Below are 18,367 nucleotides of genomic sequence, written 5' to 3' on the forward strand. Positions count from 1 at the left end.
GACAAGACCCAATCCTAAGCATAGCACAAGATCGTGTAGTTCGTTTGCTAGAGCTTTTCCAATGTCAAGTATCTTTTCCTTAGACCATGAGATCATGTAACTCCCGGATACCGTAGGAATGCTTTGGGTGTACCAAACGTCACAACGTAACTGGGTGACTATAAAGGTATACTAAGGGTATCCCCGAAAGTATCTGTTGGGTTGACACGGATCAAGACTGGGATTTGTCACTCCATATGACGGAGAGGTATCTCTGGGCCCACTCGGTAATGCATCATCATAATGAGCTCAAAGTGACCAAGTGTTTGGTCACGGGATCATGCATTACGGTACGAGTAAAGTGACTTGCCGGTAACGAGATTGAACGAGGTATTGGGATACCGACGATCGAATCTCGGGCAAGTAACGTACCAATTGACAAAGGGAATTGTATACGGGGTTACTCGAATCCTCGACATCATGGTTCATCCGATGAGATCATCGAGGAGCATGTGGAAGCCAACATGGGTATCCAGATCCCGATGTTGGTTATTGACCGTAGAGTCGTCTCGGTCATGTCTGCGTGTCTCCCGAACTCGTAGGGTCTACACACTTAAGGTTCGGTGACGCTAGGGTTGTAGAGATATTAGTATGCAGTAACCCGAAAGTTATTCGGAGTCCCGGATGAGATCCCGGACGTCACGAGGAGTTCCGGAATGGTCCGGAGGTGAAGAATTATATATAGGAAGTCCAGTTTCGGCCATCAGGAAAGTTTCGGGGGTCACTGGTATTGTACCGGGACCACTGGAAGGGTCCCGGGGGTCCACCGGGTGGGTCCACCTATCCCGAAGGGCCCCATGGGATGAAGTGGGGAGGTAACCAGCCCCTGGTGGGCTGGTGCGCCCCCCTGGGCCCCCCTGCGCCTAGGGTTGGAAACCCTAGGGGTGGGGGCGCCTCCACTTGGCTTGGGGGGCAAGCCACCCCCCTTGGTCGCCGCCCCCTTTGGAGATTGGATCTCCTAGGGCCGGAGCCCCCCCTAGGGGCCCTATATAAAGAGGGGGAGGGAGGGCTGCGCACACCCATGCTCCTGGCGCCTCCCTCTCCCTCTGCAACACCTCTCCCTCTCGTAGAGCTTGGCGAAGCCCTGCCGAGATCACTGTTGCATCCACCACCACGCCGTCGTGCTGCTGGATCTCCATCAACCTCTCCTTCCCCTTGCTGTATCAAGAAGGAGGAGACGTCTTCCCCAACCGTACGTGTGTTGAACGCGGAGGTGCTGTCCGTTCAGCACTAGGATCATCGGTGATTTGGATCACGACGAGTACGACTCCCTCAACCCCGTTCTCTTGAACGCTTCCGCTCGTGATCTACAGGGGTATGTAGATGCACTCTTCTCTCTCGTTGCTAGATGAACTCCATAGATTGATCTTGGTGAAGCGTAGTATTTTTTTAGTTTCTGCAACGTTCCCCAACAGTATGATGATACCGACGATCGAATCTCGGGCAAGTAACATACCGATGACAAAGGGAACACCATATGTTGTTATGCGGTTCAACCGATACAGATCTTCATAGAATATGTAGGAGCCAAATGGGCATCCAGGTTCCGCTATTGGTTATTAACCAGAGAGGTGTCTCAGTCGTGTCTACATAGTTCTCGAACCCATACGGTCCGCACGCTCAACGTTCATTGACGATATAGTATTATATGAGGTATGTATGTTGGTGACCGAATGTTGTTCGGAGTCCCGGATATGATCACGGACATGACGAGGAACTCCGGAATGGTTTGAAGATAAAGATTGATATATGGGATAATAGTGTTTAGTCTCCGGAAGGGTTCCGGATGTTTCACAAAATGTTTGGGTACGAGAACACTTTATTTAGGCCAAAAAGGAAAGCCCACCTGGTTTTTGGAAAGCACAAAAGGAAGTTTTGCGGAGTCCAGGGGCCAGACGCCAGGGTCCCTAGCGTCTGGGTCCAGACGCCGGGAACCCTGGCGTCTGGCCCTGGAGTCCGAGAAGGACTCTTGCCTTTCGGGTGAAACCGACTTTGTGGAGTCTTTTACTCCAAGTTTCGACCCCAAGGCTCAACATATAAATGGAGGGCAGGGCTAGCACTCAAGACACATCAAGAAACACCAAGCCGTGTGCCGCAAGCCCGTCCCCTCCAGTTTATCCTCCGTCATAAGTTTCCGTAGTGCTTAGGCGAAGCCCAGTGGAGATTGTTCTTCACCAACACTGTCATCACGTCGTCGTGCTACCGGAACTCATCTACTACTTTGCCCGTCTTGCTGGATCAAGAAGGCGAGGACGTCATCGAGCTGAACGTGTGCTGAACGCGGAGGTGTCGTACGTTCGGTACTTGATCGGGACGGATCGTGAAGGTGTACGACTACATCAACCGCGTTGATAAACGCTTCCGCTTTGCGATCTTCAAGGGTATGAAGATACACTCCCCCTATCGTTGCTATGCATCTCCTAGATAGATCTTGCGTGATCGTAGGAAAATTTTGAAATTACTGCGTTCCCCAACACCGGATCCTCGACCCTGTTCTGGTTCAATCGGTGGATAGGGGACTCCCCCTTGGCCGCGCGATTCCTGGATCTATTCACCATTGCGGTTGACCCTCGGGTCTTTGTCGAGACGGCCCTTATTGGCTTAGGGCGCCTCGCTTTCCGGCGCCCCTTCGGCCCCCTTGAGGTGGCCGCTTGCGACTCCCTCCTCCGGGACATCTTCCTTCTTCCAATGGACATCGAGAGCACCCCTGACTCCATTTCCTGGCGACTGGAGTCCAACGGCCGCTTCTCCAATAGGTCCTTATACTCGGCGATCGCTCCCTCGTCGGCCCTTGAGCCCTTTAGCTTGATTTGGGACATTCGCCTCCCTTTGAAGATCAGGATCTTTTTGTGGCAGTGGATCCGGGGACGCCTCCCCTCTGGGGTAGAGGTCCTCAAGCGCAACGGACCAGGAGACGGGATTTGCCCCCTCTGTGGCACGGTGGAGGATGCTAACCACATCTTCTTCTCCTGCTCCACAGCCCAATTCCTGTGGTCTCGCTTCCGTGAGACGGTTGGTGGACAGTGGTGCAACACCAACTTCCCGGACCTGCTCGCTGAGATCCACGCCACCGCCCCCCTCCACCGCCATATTAGATGGTTGTGCGTTGGGGTCCTTGCCTGAATGCTTTGGACCATCCGCAACAAGCTTGTTATTCAGAAAGTGCCTCTCCGACGTGCGGCTAACGCGATCTTTAAAATGTGTGGTTACCTGCAGCTTTGGCGGCCGCTTAGCTGCCCCGAGGACCGGGACGCCATCAACACCCTCCTCGCCGATATTCGCTCGATGGCCTTCCGCGTGGCACCCCGGCTGCCGCCCCCATCTCCGGAGCCCGATTAGGCCTGCTGTCCGGTCTGTTGTGCGTGTGTTTGTGTTTTGGATTTCAGGGCTTGTTGAGATGTGTCCTCGGCATTAACCATTTTTGCTACTTGGTGTGTTTGTGGAACCTTTGTGTGTGTTTGTGAACCTTGTTGGTTTTATGCTTCAGACAGTTTGCTTTATCTATAAAGTGAAGCGAAATTCTTTTTGGTAAAAATGCATGCATACTTGTTTTACGGGAGGTAGCGGGAGGAGATCTTCCTTAACTTCTGAACATTAGGACGTTAGTCGCGTCTATATAAATAAATAAATTAATAAATAAATAAATAAGAGAAGAAGAACGACCATTAAACCTGTATACCCTGGTGACTTCGTCTTGTGCAACCATTTGGTGCTCGGTCAGAGGCGTGCACATCATGCACCAACTTAGGTCTCTAATTTCTTTCTTGTGCTACATCATGCATTAACTTTGTACTTTCCCGTGGTGACCATTTCAAATATGACCGTGACAACTGACTAGTCCACTAAGATGTTAATTAGAGACCCAATGTAAAGACGAGCAGAGCTACGCGCGTCGCTGGCAGTCTACATCTTCCTTGTGTTTCTAATGCTCAGGCTTCCTCCTTCGGTCCTTCCCAAACGCCAACCGATGGGCTCCCGCCGTCGTCCCAGTCTCACCACCGTAGTCTTGGTGCTCCTCTGCCTCTACCATGCGCCGCGCATGGCCCTGTCGCTCTCCTTCAGCCTCAACTTCTCCGACCCCGGCGTCCCCAACCGCGGCGCGTCCATCAACTTCGCCGGCCAAGCGTTCCTCAGTTCGTCCACCCTCGAGCTGACGACCAACACACGCGATGCAAACATCCAGTACAGCACCGGCCGGGCGTCGTACGTGGACAAAGTGCCGCTGTGGAACAGCGCCACCGGCGAGACGGCCAGCTTCACCACCGCCTTCTCCTTCCAGATCACCCCGGACAGGGACAACCCGTCCAACACCGGCGACGGGATGGCCTTCTTCCTCGGCCATTTCCCTTCGGTGATCCCGCCCAATAGCAACGGCGGCAGCCTCGGCCTCCTCCCGGCCTTCACCAACGGGACGGGCGACAGCCGGATCGTCGCCGTCGAGTTCGACACTTTCCTCAACCCGCAGAACGCCGACATGACCGGGAACCACGTCGGAATCGACGTCAACTCCGTCAACTCCACGGCGTCCACGGACACTACGACCAGGCCGGGCAGGAACCTAACGTCCTCGCACGTTATGACCGCCACTATCAAGTACCAGAATGAGTCCAAGTTGTTGGCAGTTGATCTCCTAATCGACGACGCCCTGTACCAGGTCAATGCAACCATTGACCTCACAAGGTATCTGCCTGAGGAGGTTGCTATCGGCTTCTCGGCGGCCACTGGCTGGGCCGCCGAGCTGCACCAGATACTTTCATGGTCTTTCAGTTCCACTCTGCAGCTGGAATCCAACAAGGAAGCACCTCCGCCGGCTCAACTTGTTCTTCCAACCAGCAACAACAATCACAAAAAGTTACTGCTGTCCATACTAGTTCCGCTGCTATTTCTGCTGGTATGTGTGGCCATGGTAACGACGATATGGCGGCGACACGAGAAAAGAAGATCAACAAGAGCAAATGGGGACAGCAGCAGTGATAGCGACGACGACGAAGAACATTGCGTCGACAGAGCTGACCTCGAGAGAGGTGTGGCCGCCGGTGGCCCCAAACGGTACACGTACCACGAGCTCGTCGCTGCAACAAGCAACTTCTCGGAGGAGGAGAAGCTCGGGCGAGGCGGCTTCGGCAGCGTGTACCGAGGCCACCTCACGCTCGCCGGCGACCAAGAGCGTCGTGCGGTGGCGGTAAAGGTGTTGTCGGCAGAGTCGTCGGCGCAGGGGAGGAAGGAGTTCGAGGCAGAGGTGAGGATCATCAGCAGGCTGAAGCATCGCAACCTCGTGCAGCTGCTGGGATGGTGCGACAGCCGCAAGGGGCTGCTGCTTGTCTACGAACTCGTTGCGGAGGGCAGCCTAGACAGGCACCTCTACAGCAACGACGGAAGCTATCTGACATGGCCGCAGAGGTACAAGATCATCCTCGGCTTGGGATCCGCGTTGCGCTACCTCCACGGAGAGTGGGAGCAGAGCGTCGTGCACGGCGACATCAAGCCGAGCAACATCATGCTCGACTCCTCGCACTGCACCAAGCTGGGGGACTTCGGCCTGGCCCGGCTCGTGGACCACGGCACGGGATTGCTGCAGACCACCAAGGCCGTGCTCGGCACCGCCGGGTACATCGACCCAGAGTTCGTCAACACGCGCCGGCCCAGCACCGAGTCCGACGTATATAGCTTCGGCGTCGTCCTCTTGGAGGTCGTCTCCGGCCGGCGGCCCGTGGTTGAAACCGCGGAGAAATCCTTCACGCTGCTCAGATGGGTGTGGAGCTTGTACGGCAGGGACGCTATCCTTGACGCGGTGGATGAGCGGCTGAGGGGCGACGAGGCCCACGACTGGTGGATGGAACGGGTGCTCGTCGTCGGGCTTTGGTGCGCGCACCCGGACCGGAGCGAGCGACCGTCCGTCACGCAGGCCATGAGTATCCTGCAATCCGAGGAGGCGAGGCTGCCGGCGCTCCCCCTGCATATGTACAGGACCGTGCCGGATCTTGAGTCATCCGGACGGTACGGGGCAGGGGCTTTCTCCACCGACGGCACCGATTGCGTTGGCTCATCTTCGGTCAGCACCGGCGACGCCACTCGTTCTTCCGACTCGTCCTCGACCGCGTTGCTACGACGTTCAAAGGATCTACCTAATAATTGATTAATTTTCCTGTTGCATTCCCAATGTAATAATAGCAGCAACACAAGCATAGTCAGTCTCCATAATAATAGGAGAGTGAAGTATTATCTCTACTCCTAATGGAGCAGTTGGTAGTCTCAGCTTTCAGGTTTTTTTCGTCCCACCTATCATGGTTTATTTTTTGGTACCTCCTCCCATTTTCGCTGGTTTTTTTCGTAGATTTTTTTTCGTTCCCTCCCCCCATTTCATCGGTTTATTTTCGCTTCACCCTCTCACACACCGAAAAAAACTGAACGGATCAGAACTTTCCATACTGACACAAATTATTTAGTAATGTCTTTATGTAAAAGAATCGATCACAATCAATCTCTAAAGATCAAATCTAAATTAATTAATCTTCATAACGTTTGTTTCCTTCCGAATCAGGTCCATAACTTTCCTTCCTTGTTTGGGGAGAAACTGTTTGGTAGCAGAGATTATGAAGCTTCCTATGAGCGTAGTAATAGGAAGTATTCTTTTTCTTGATGATTCGTTTCCATGCATGATGATAGTAAATTAGGCCAACATTCACCACTATTTATCAACGTCATCGATCGTGTTCATTCCTACCAGTTTTAAGGGAATCCACTCGCTACGTCTTTTTTAAGGGAATCCGCTCGCTACATCGTTGTGGCACGTTATTTTCACAAGCAATTCCCCTAAAAAAACACAGCGCCCTACCTTGACTTCCCTACCTGGACGCCGACGCTGCCGCCCACCGATCTCGCCGCCTCCCGGCGATCCCCTCCTCCCTCCCGCAGCTCGAACGACCCACTATTTTGGCCACGAGTACCGTCTGCCTCTTCACCCATGCGTCGCCCCTCCTCTTCACCATAGCCACGAGCACCATCCGAGGCGGAGCCGCGGCGCCTCCACAGATGCGGCGGAGACACCATTTCCAGTGGAGACGGCAGTGTAAATCTTCTCCCACTCTGCTCCTTCCCCTGGTTACTGGCCTGCTCCATCTCCCCTCTGCTTCGTGTGGATCTGCTCATGTGCAGCAGTAAACTTTATTTAGGTAGAACTATTCTTCTAGGCCTTTTTTTGTTACTTACAAATTAACTTTTTGAGCCAATGCTTACGTCATGAAGTATTACCTAGAGTTCCTTAATCAATCTGCTTGTCCATCGTTTTATTTGGTTCAATTACTATCAGCAAGAACGCATTGTGAAACCGTTAGCTTATGAATGTGTGCTCTTCCTGCATGAAGTATGGGAGGTTTTTTTTCGTCCCACCTCCCATGATTTTTTTGGTACCTCCTTCCACCTTCGCTGGGTTTTTTCATAGATTTTTTTGTCCCCTCCCCCCACTTCATCGGTTTATTTTCGCGTCACCCTCTCACACAACGAAAGAAATCTGAACAGATCAGAACTTTCCTTACTGGCGCAAGTTATTTAGTAATGTAGAATCAATCACGAACAATCTCTAACGATCAAATCTAAATTAATTAACCTTACCTTAAATCGCTCAATCACATTAATTAAAAAACAAATAATTGATTTTCAGAAAAAATTGCTCAATCACATTAACCTTACCTTAACTCATGGATGGTAATCAATCTCCAAACAAAGGAAACAATACATCAAGGGAGCGGTAAATAAACTCTCTTTCTTATGACATGTATATGATCTTCCCTTCCCTCTCCGTTGTCGAGCGTTCTTGATTCTCGAGGCCCATGCTTAGGCTACGTCACTGGATCGTGACGGTGCCGGAGGACGAGAACGGCGAGGCTGGGTGCCGCGGCACCGCGTTGGCCGCGGCCGGTGAAGGGGGCGAAGAAGGGCGGCTTCCCTGGCCCTGGGAGTTGGTGCGGTGGAAGCAGCACTTGAAGGACCCAGCGTGGGTGGCCGGCGCGCAGACACACTTGGAAGCGGGCCACATCCTCCGCGTATTCTTGGAGCTGTGGCTAGCCGATTTATATGAAATTAATTTCCTTAGTTGTGGTGGCAAATATAATACACATAATCCATATTGTTATGCACTAGCGTGTGTGTAAAATAGATTGATTATGGTCTCGTACCCAATAATATGGATATGTGTGTATGTGTGTGTGTTAGAGAGAGGGGGAGAGAGAGAGTGAGGAAAAGGGAGGCAGAGAGTGTGTGCGTGAGAATTTGATGATAAAAAAGATCGTCAATGTCACTTGATATGTACGAGAATATTAGTATTGAACTCTTAAAGTTAATGTGGCCCCATTGCAACGCACGGGCATTCTTCTACTACCTATATATATATAGGAGAGTGAATGTAATAATCGCGTTGCTACGACGTTCAAAGGATCGAGCTAATTGATTAATTTTCCTGTTGCATTCCCATTGTTGATTGTTTCTGAGATAGCCACGCCGAGCGGTCGTCGGGCGTGCATCCACCGCTACAACTATTCTGAAGGATTGGCTGTTTTTTTTAGGGTGGATTGGCTGCTACTACATTGGTATCGAGCAGAGCGAATTTTAATATTTTTTTTTGAGGGGCTTGGTCGGATTGATTTGGTTCGTGATTTCGCTCGATTAATTTCTATGGTCGACCTTTTTTTAACCCACACCTCATATATTGATCAAACTAAATGTTACAAACATTCGTTACAGAATTCACCACACATGACGGTACATCATTAATAAGCCATCGGCTCTATTATCAAAGCTAAATTTTGCTAATAAATGGGCCACCACATTGGCCGACCACGTAATCTTTGGAACTTTGAGCCGAGTAATAAGCTTACAGATACTTCAGGCTTTTTTCTTCAGATCGTGCAAAGCTGATCTATCAATAACTTCCTCTAATAATCGCAGCAACACAAGTAGTCAGTCTCTATAATAATAGGAAAGTGAAGTATTATACCTATATATAGAGGCCGACAATGCAAGCTCGGAGTTCCGCCTCCTCCACGCTTTTACAACTTGCAATGTAGTCCCACGAGGGGATTGATGAGGATATAGACTTAGGGTAGGGTCATAGGCCTGACCAACATATCCTACCCAAGGTCACTACCCTACCAGCAAAGAAGACCAAGAGACAACAGGGAGTACCCAACGAAGACGTCGAGTGCAATCCACTCGACCAATCATATCACTCGGGTGTCCCACCTGTTCGAAGACCACTCGACCATACAAGAAACCACTCGACCTTGTGCATTGGTAGGTGCTCATAGAAGTACTAAAAAAAAATAAACCGAATTTTCCTAAAGCACCCATGCCTATTTCTAAAGAAAAGAGCTCTACCCTCTACAAATAAGCACCGGTGCTTAAAAAAACATTGGGTTATTTCTCTAAGCATCTCCCCTAGGTGTCTTGCATTGTACTCCCCTTGGAGTACAAGCCATAAGTACGCTTATATAGCACCTAGCTAGTACTCCCTCTGTAAAGAAATATAAGAGCGTATAGAGGGAGTACAAGCTACCAAATATTATGCAGAACAAGTGTGTATAGCAGCAGTATATATAGATATAGATATAAATAGATATACAGATTTCTGATAGGAAATTAAATGTTTTAAGACTATAAATAATCTTCACAGTTATTATTTATCTGCTATACACATTCGTTCTGCATAATATTTGTTATAAACATAATAAGTTAATTAAAAGCAGATACCTAGATAGTTGAGACATCTATTATCTAAGTGAAATTGTTTGTAGTAGTAACAAGTTCCAGAATGAGTGTCCTTGTCTAAGGATGCAGGATGCAGGGTCATGGAGATCCAAAACGAGCATAAATAACATGTGACAATACAGTTGTAATGGCACCGCCCAAACAAAACAATGGACCAGGGCAATGACCTACACGCATATATCGATAACCCAAGAAATATCAACAGAAAAGGACCTACTATAATTTGTACTTGTCTGATGACAGCAAGTAGAAATTAACGCAATCGACGAAGGGCCTGCAGATAGCTTGTTTTCAAGCTGATGAGAATACCAATATGGAGTTCTAATTCATAGTGCATAATCTGCTGCTAAATCATTGACATTTTGTCCCAGACGCAGATAAGTCACTCGTTCTCAATTTAGATAAAAGTTGGCAACCATGAGGCAGATACAGCAATGAAAAATCCTAACCTCTTCGACCAAAGCGACTATTTGCAAGTTACAAATCAAGCAAAGTTGGTACAGATGTATAGCAGCAGCAATAAAACATCAAACAACGATCATGAAGTTCAGGAAGACATGAGCTTCAAGCCATTGTCCGGCATTCCCATTCCACCAGCGAGATCGGCATCTATTTGCGTGTGTGGGGCTGGCCCAGACAACTGCTTGACCCTACATGAATCAAAAGGTAGTGATTAGATAGGATACTAACACAATGCCCACTTACACACATCAAGATCCTTCTACAGCTTCATATGTTTCTGTCAAGGTCAAGTTATTCGTGGAGAACCGGAGACATGTTTGAGCTATGCTTATGTCCACAAATTAAATCCAGCAGAATTAAAAGTCTTTCATCAGGCTAAAATTCTTAATAAACACTAGCCAATGTTCTTACTTCTCAGCAACTGCATTACATTAACGCAATAAAATTCACTCTTGAACATCTAAAACTCACACGCGATTCAATTAAACAGTTACTTCATCAACACTGTGCGAGAGAATTTAGAGCAGAGTCTCCTCTGTTCAGCTATAGCATCATGCAACATAGTGCATGCATTAGGTTTCTCTTGTTGATGGGCAATCACCAACACAGTGAGAGAGGAAAGGAACGTCATATGCAAGTGTGCTGCACAGGAGGCATGGCTGTGGGATGTGCTAGGCTTAGTCACGCTGGGCCAACATATTGCTACTTGATCACTGGCATATTAAAATTATCTCTCCAAATCTGATTCTCGGATTGGTATTTGATGCGGGCATCGACGCAGGTGCCCCAGCTCAGGAGGCTCTGGTGCATCATATAACTCTGAACAGAAGCTTTAATAAGTTGACTCAGAACAAGGGGAATTACCTTTTCTTGTGGCGCTTTGAGCGGTAGTGATCCTCCTTTACGGTCTCATCCGCGAAGTACCGACTGCAGCCACCAACAGAACAAGTACTAAATAAATAATCAGAAGGAAATAGAGTTGCGTTGCTGTATGAGAAACTGAGAAATGAAGTTCCTCACATGCAGAGAACAAATCATAGTGTGATACAATGATTCACAAGTACAGTTGCCCACCTACCAATCTTGATTCAATCAAGGCACTGTCAAAACAAACCATAGATCCACAAGTATTCAGACACAGATACTATTACATCTTCCCATAGCATATGTGCAGCAACATATATACTACTTCACAGTATATGCAACTAATCACATCCTAATTGACCCCAAAACGCCGTACTATCTTTGTAACGGCATGTAAACAGGACCATCACATTTGTGCTTGAAACTGATGGAGGAAATCGAAGCAGACTAGTGGTAGAGTTGGGAGGCATACTCGCAGTGGAGGCAGTAGAACTGGCCCATGCCGGGGAGGTCCTCGTCGACGGGTAGCGCCTTGCCCTCGGAATCCTTGCCCTGGTCGGCCAGCTTGACGAGCTCGTCGTAGACGGCGTCGTCGGCTTTGACGAGGAACTTGCCGCGGCGCACCTGCTTGCAGTTGAGACGGCGCTTCTTCACCTTGCGGTGTGGGCACTTGCCTCCCATCTGAGCTTGCTCGCGGTGGTCGGCGGCGGCGGCTAGGGTTTCGGCTCCGAGGGGAAACGAACCCTGGAGAGGGGAAGTATGGAGAGAGGAAGAGGACGGGAAGGGACAGAGGGTTTGGTATAGGCTTGACTGGGCCGAGCGTGAATCCCGGTTATCGTCATTGTCTGCACAAATGAGAAGCCCAATTCCCCAAAGGGCGCAGTTGCTTTTTATGAAAGCCCAATTCTTTCGGCCGATTCTCCCGGTATCTTCGGTCCTCCCTCCAGTTTCTTCCAGAATCTTGAACCCATATTTTTGAAAATCATAACTAATTAAGATTGCAAAAAATAATATGAATTCAACATTTTAAGAGAAGGATTGATTCTCAAAATTGGGAGAATGCAGCAAATGTCGACCTATTGCACATGTTCGATGATACCTGGGCCGGCCCAGTTAGCATCTTTCTACGTGGGATCAATTTTCCAGTTTGGGGAACCTTCTGGATGGTTCCTGGCCTGATTTGCGAACCTTCCAGAAGTTTCTTGAACCGGTTTTTCTAGTTTCTTTTTTGTTTTCCTTCTTCTTTTCGTTTTTCTTTTTTTCCTTTTCTTTTTTTTGTTTTTTATGTTCTTTTTTTGGTTTTTCAATTTATTTTTTCTTTTGTTCTCATTTTTGTCAAAAAAACTCAAGATATTCAAAAAAACTTGCGTTTCCAAAAAAGTACAGTTTTCAAAAAATATACTCAAAATTATAAAATTGTTCGCATTTTACAAAAAATGTTTAAAAGTTTCGGAAATAAGAAAATGTTTAAGATTTGTTTGCCTTTCAAACAAATTCTAGGATTTTTAAAACATTGTTCTGATAATTCTAAACTGGTTTGTGTTTTTAAAATATTCGTGTTTTACACCAAAAGAAATCAAGGGTTTCAAAAAAAAATCAGATTCCAAATTTTTGTTCATATAATCAATGTCCGTGCTTCAAATTTGTTTGGTATTTCGAAATTATTCTTTGTTTCGAAATCTCAAAATTCAAAAAATGTTTGTGCTTTAAAGAATTGTCCTAAATGTTTGGAAAATTTAAAAACTTTTCGATTTCCTAAAAGTTGTATTTGTGAAAAATTGTTCGTATGTTCAAAATATTATTCGGGATTTTGTCGAACTGTGTTAAGTCTGATACTGTCATCAGTTTCTTTTAGTGTTCCGTTGTGTTTTGGTTTACAAATCTCTTCGATCCTGGTGGCTAGCAGCGAGCTAGCGCAATTAGGCAGCCACGTGTTCGATTCCCAACCAACGCGCACTATCCTTTTTGCGATTTTTTCCCCATCATATCGATGTGCACTGAATGGGCCGGCTTGCGAGGGGCCGTGTATTTGCCGCAGAACGCGGCAAATAGGAGCTCCCGCTTTTTTTAACCGTCTGATCGGCCCCAATTCTATTCTCCCTGTCACACGCGGGGGAGAAACGCAAGAACTGAACCGCTATATGGGCCAGCCCATTTCTAGTTTTCCGTCCCACCAGTTGAACCTTTATAGAACCATTTTTTATTTTTTATTTTTTGGTTTCCTTTTTCTTCTTATATTATTCATTTCGTTTTTCATTTTTATTTCATTTGAAATTTCCTGAATAATTTTTAAAAATTAAAAATATATTTTGAAATTTTGGAATATTTTTTTAATCCGTGAATACTTATAAAATTTAGGAACAACTTTTGATATTCAGGATCTTTTTTAAAATTCGGAACATACTTTAAAATCTGATTAATATTGGTCAAATTCATGAACTTTTTTAAATCTGGGAGGTATTTATAAAATTTGGACCATTTTTTGAAATTCCAAACAATTTTTTCGAATGTTTGAACATTTTTTTAGATTTTGGTGACATTTTTTAAACTAAAAAATCATTAAAAAAAAAGGGGCACCCCACCCTACACATGTGCTGATAGAGTAGAATCCGGCTTTATGCAATGCCAAGAGTTAGCCTTTTCCCGGTTTCATTATTTTTGTTGTCCCTTTGCCTTTTGCCTTTTGCTTTGAATTTGGTTTAATGCCGACTAGCCTTAGCTCTGGCTCTCATCAGCTGGACAACATGGTTGTGGTTGCATCACGTTTGATAGAATTCGGTAGGAATTCCATCTAACCCATGAGTCCAGCTATTCAATAATATGTCTCTGACGTATCTATAATTTATAAAGTATTCATGCTATATTTACATCATTTATTGTAAGACGATAGGTTTGGAGGAACCGCCTCAACCCTATAGGGCTGGCCTATCACATATATATAATGAAGGGGTATAACGTTACATCATACGTACACATATACAGAAGCTATACAGTCTAACACCCTCCCTCAATCTTAGCCACTTCCTAAAGAATCTAGAAGGGTAAGATTGCGCCGACAATTCTCAAACTGTGGGAGAGGTAATGGCTTGGTGAAGATGTCTGCAAGTTGATCCTTGGAAGAGATGAACTTGATCTGTAGTTGCTTCTGAGATACCCGTTCCCGTACAAAATGATAGTCCACTTCGATGTGTTTCGTTCGGGCATGGAATACCGGATTAGCAGATAGGTATGTAGCACCGATGTTACCACACCAAAGAATAGGAGACTGTGATTGAGATATACCCAACTCCTGGAGCAAAGACTGTACCCAGATAATTTCTGCAGTTGCATTAACCACAGCCTTATACTCAACTTCAGTACTGCTACGTGAGATAATAGCTTGTTTCCGAGCACTCCAGGCGATCAAGGTAGAACCAAAGAACACAGCATAGCCCCCCGTGGATCGCATGTCATCCAGACTGCCAGCCCAATCTGCATCAGAATATGCTGAAATGACCCCAGAGGGGTTCGGTCGAATGTGCAAACCATAGGACAACGTGAAGCGAATGTAGCGCAAAATGCGCTTAACCGCGGACCAATGAGTGCCACGAGGTGCCTGGAGATACTGACATACTCTGTTGACGGCAAAGGAAATATCTGGACGAGTGATCGTCAAATACTGCAACCCACCAACAATACTCCTATACTGTGTCGCATCAGCAGAGGGAAGGAGCGTGCCATCTACAACAGTGATCCTGTCAGTAGCAGACATAGGTGTAGTAGTTGGTTTGCACTTAAGCATTCTAGCCCGCTGTAACAAGTTCAAAGAGTACTTCTTCTGCGTCATAACAAGACCATCAGAGAGAGAAGCAACTTCCACAGCAAGGAAATAGTGAAGCTTCCCAAGATCTTTGACCGCAAAGTCAACACTAAGAGACCGAACAAGAGCAGCAGCAGCCGACTGAGAAGAACTGGCAAGTATAATATCATCCACATAGACCAGCAGATACATGGTAACTTCGGGCCTTTGTAGAAGAAATAACGAAGAGTCAGCAGCCGGTGATGCAAAACCATGAGCACGAAGGGCTGTCGCAAGCGAGCATTCCAAGCACGGGGAGCCTGCTTCAGACCATAGAGTGCTTTAGTGAGACGACACAGATAATCAGGATGATCAGGATCAGAGAACCCTGGGGGCTGCCGCATATAGACCTCCTCCTCCAGAACACCATGGAGAAAGGCATTCTGCACATCAAGCTGACGAAGAGACCAACCCCGAGTAACTGCAAGAGAGAGAAGAAGCCTGATAGTAGTAGGTTTAACCACTGGACTAAAGGTGTTAATCAAGACCATAACGCTGCCGAAAACCTCGAGCAACCAGCCGCGCCTTGTAGCGCTTAATAGAACCATCAGAATGCTTCTTCACTTTGAAAACCCATTTAGAATCGATGACATTAACGCGGGGTGGTGGCGGAACAAGAGTCTATGTCTTGTTACGAAGAAGAGCATGGTACTCCTGTTCCATGGCCTCTCGCCAATGAGGTATACTGAGAGCAGCTTGCTACGTACGAGGCTCAGAGGTAGGATCCGCACGGGCAGCAGCCAGACATGCAGCCAACCAAGCAATAGTACCATCAGTGCGTTGTTTGGGCTGAAACACACCACTGCGACTCCGCGTGTGTGGTCGTTGAGGAGCCACATGAGCCACAGGAGCCAGAGAGGGCTCAGGTGATGAAGGCAGTGACGGCGATGGCAACGCCTCGGCCATCGACAGGGATGCCTTAGTGAGCACCGGCGAGAGTGCACCGGGGGCATGTGAGCTTGGCCTAGGAGAGCACGGCCCAGACGGCGTGGTAGACTGAGAGGGCGACGAGGCCGGTGTGGCAGGCCGAGAGGGTGACGGGGCCGGCATGGCCAGGCAAAGCGGCGAGGCCGGCTCAGAGGCCGGCTCAGGGGCCAGGGGCGACGAGCCGATCAGCCCAGGCACCGATGAAGGCGGCCCAGAGACCAAGGGCACCGGTCCAGGGGCCGGGGGCACCGAAGCACACGGCATGGCAGGAGGTTCGGTCCGTCGTGCATGGGCACGAGGGACGAGGCCATGCAGAGGCACACCGTGATCGTCGTGAACTGCTGGTAAGACCGACGAGGGAGACGATGGTGCCTCCAAAATCTCCAACCGAGCCCCATGTCCAGTGCCTGCACCATGGTTAGGCAACAAAATAGGAGAGTATGCAACATCATCAAATTGGTCAGATGCAACGGAGGATGAATGCAAAGATGGTGGTTCAGCAGTGGACACAGGAAGCTTGGCAAAGGAAAAAACATGCTCATCAAACACGACATCCCGAGATATGTAGACACGATTTGTGGGAACATGAAGACATTTGTAACCTTTATGAAGAGAGCTATAGCCAAGAAAAACACACTTCTTGGAACGAAACTCAAGCTTGCGCTTGTTACATGGGCGGAGATGCGGCCAGCAAGCACACCCAAAAACCTTAAAAAAGGTATAATCAGGTTGTTCATTAAGGAGAACTTCAATGGGAGTCTTCATATTCAAAACACAAGTGGGAGTGCGGTTTATGAGAAAACATGCAGTGGTAAGAGCATCACTCCAGAACCGAAACGGAACCGACCAGTTTCAACAATGTGTCGATGATTACGTTCCACAGAACCATTCTGTTCATGTGTATGTGGACATGCTAAACGGTGAGCGGTCCCAAGCGAGTGAAAGAAGGAGTTGAGGTTGCGATACTCACCCCCAGTCCGACTGGACATGAACAATTTTGTGCTTGAGAAGGCGTTTAACATGTTTTTGAAACTGAACAACAATGTCAAACACATCATATTTGCGTTTAATAAGATAAAGCCAGGTAAAGCGACTATAAGCATCAACGAAACTGATATAATAATTGTGACCACTGACAGAAGTCTGAGCAGGACCCCATACATCTGAGAAAACAAGTTCTAAAGGATGTTTCACCTCACGACTAGACTCTGAAAAAGGAAGTTGATGACTCTTCCCCTGCTGACAAGCATCACATACTGCTACATCTTTATTACTAGACATGCTAGGAAGCTCATGACGACACAAAACATGACGAACGATAGGTGTGGTCGGGTGACCAAGACGAGCATGCCACTGTGACGGAGATTGTTGGGGAACGTAGCAGGAATTCAAAATTTTCCTACGAGTCACCAAGATCTATCTATGGAGATACTAGCAACGAGGGAAAGGAGAGTGCATCTACATACCCTTGTAGATCGCTAAGCAAAAGCATTCAAGTGAACAGGGTTGATGGAGTCGTACTCGTCGTGATCCAAATCACCGATGATCCTAGCGCCGAACGGACGGCACCTCCGCGTTCAACACACATACGGTTGGGAGAGACATCTCCTCCTTCTTGATCCAGCAAGGGAAGGAGAGGTTGATGCATATCCAGCAGCACAACGGCGTGGTGGTGGAAGTAGCGGGATCCCGGCAGGGCTTCGCCAAGCGCAAGCGGGGAGGAAGAGGTGTCACGGGAGAGAGGGAGGCGCCAGGGACTCAGGTGCGGCTGCCCTCCCTCCCCTCCACTATATATAGGGGCCTAGGTGGGGCGCCGGCCCCTTGTAGTGTTGGGGAACGTTGCAGAAAACAAAATTTTCCTACTCGTTTCACCAAGATCATCTAGGAGTTCATCTAGCAACGAGTGATTAGATGCATCTACATACCTTTGTAGATCGCGAGCGGAAGCGTTCAAAAGAACGGTGATGATGTAGTCGTACTCGACGTGATCCAAATCACCGATGACCAGCGCCGAATGGACGGCACCTCCGCATTCAACACACGTACGGAACAGCCACGTCTCCTCCTTCTTGATCCAGCAAGGGAGGGAGGAGAGGTTGAGGGAGATGGCACCAGCAGCAGCACGACGGCGTGGTGTTGATGGAGCTGCAGTACTCCGGCAGAGCTTCGCTAAGCACTATGGAGGTGGAGGAGGTGTTGGAGAGGGAGAAGGAGGCAACCAAAGGCCAGGGCGTTCAGGTATGAAGTCCCTCCTCTCCCCCACTATATATAGGGGTGACAAGGGGTGGTGGCCGGCCCTAGGAGATCCAATCTCCTAGGGGGTGCGGCGGCCAAGGGAGGTTTCCCTCCCCCCCAAGGTACCTAGGAGGTGCCTTCCCCTCCTAGGACTCTTTCCCCCTTAAACCCTAGGCGCATGGGCCTATGTGGGGCTGGTGCCCTTGGCCCATTAGTCCAAGGCGCACCCCCTACAGCCCA

The 18,367-nt window shown here is 48.2% G+C and overlaps 2 protein-coding genes across 2 annotated transcripts; one reads left to right on the forward strand and one right to left on the reverse strand.

The window, feature by feature from the left end:
• The first annotated feature begins 3,912 nt into the window (after nucleotides 1–3,912).
• LOC119294768 (L-type lectin-domain containing receptor kinase IX.1-like) lies at nucleotides 3,913–6,291 on the forward strand. Its single transcript, XM_037573028.1, has one exon. The coding sequence runs from the start codon at nucleotides 3,965–3,967 to the stop codon at nucleotides 6,173–6,175; it is 2,211 nt and encodes a 736-aa protein (XP_037428925.1). The 5' UTR covers nucleotides 3,913–3,964; the 3' UTR covers nucleotides 6,176–6,291.
• Nucleotides 6,292–10,107: 3,816 nt separating this feature from the next.
• On the reverse strand, nucleotides 10,108–11,914 carry LOC119294769 (zinc finger protein 593-like). The gene is made up of 3 exons (XM_037573029.1): nucleotides 11,600–11,914; nucleotides 11,128–11,190; nucleotides 10,108–10,451 (listed from the first exon to the last, which is right to left on the reverse strand). The coding sequence occupies exons 1-3, from the start codon at nucleotides 11,806–11,808 to the stop codon at nucleotides 10,349–10,351; spliced, it is 375 nt and encodes a 124-aa protein (XP_037428926.1). The 5' UTR covers nucleotides 11,809–11,914; the 3' UTR covers nucleotides 10,108–10,348.
• Between the last annotated feature and the right edge of the window lie 6,453 nt (nucleotides 11,915–18,367).

The sequence above is a fragment of the Triticum dicoccoides genome, chromosome 4B (genome assembly GCF_002162155.2).
Source record: "Triticum dicoccoides isolate Atlit2015 ecotype Zavitan chromosome 4B, WEW_v2.0, whole genome shotgun sequence".
NCBI lineage: Eukaryota > Viridiplantae > Streptophyta > Magnoliopsida > Poales > Poaceae > Triticum > Triticum dicoccoides.

Coding starts and splice junctions, on each gene's coding strand:
- LOC119294768 (XM_037573028.1), top strand. CDS start 3,965: ATGCTCAGGCTTCCTCCTTCGGTCCTTCCCAAACGCCAACCGATGGGC.
- LOC119294769 (XM_037573029.1), bottom strand. CDS start 11,808: ATGGGAGGCAAGTGCCCACACCGCAAGGTGAAGAAGCGCCGTCTCAAC. Junction 11,191..11,599: donor TTCTACTGCCTCCACTGCGA/GTATGCCTCCCA, acceptor TGGTGGCTGCAG/TCGGTACTTCGCGGATGAGA. Junction 10,452..11,127: donor TCAAAGCGCCACAAGAAAAG/GTAATTCCCCTT, acceptor TGATTCATGTAG/GGTCAAGCAGTTGTCTGGGC.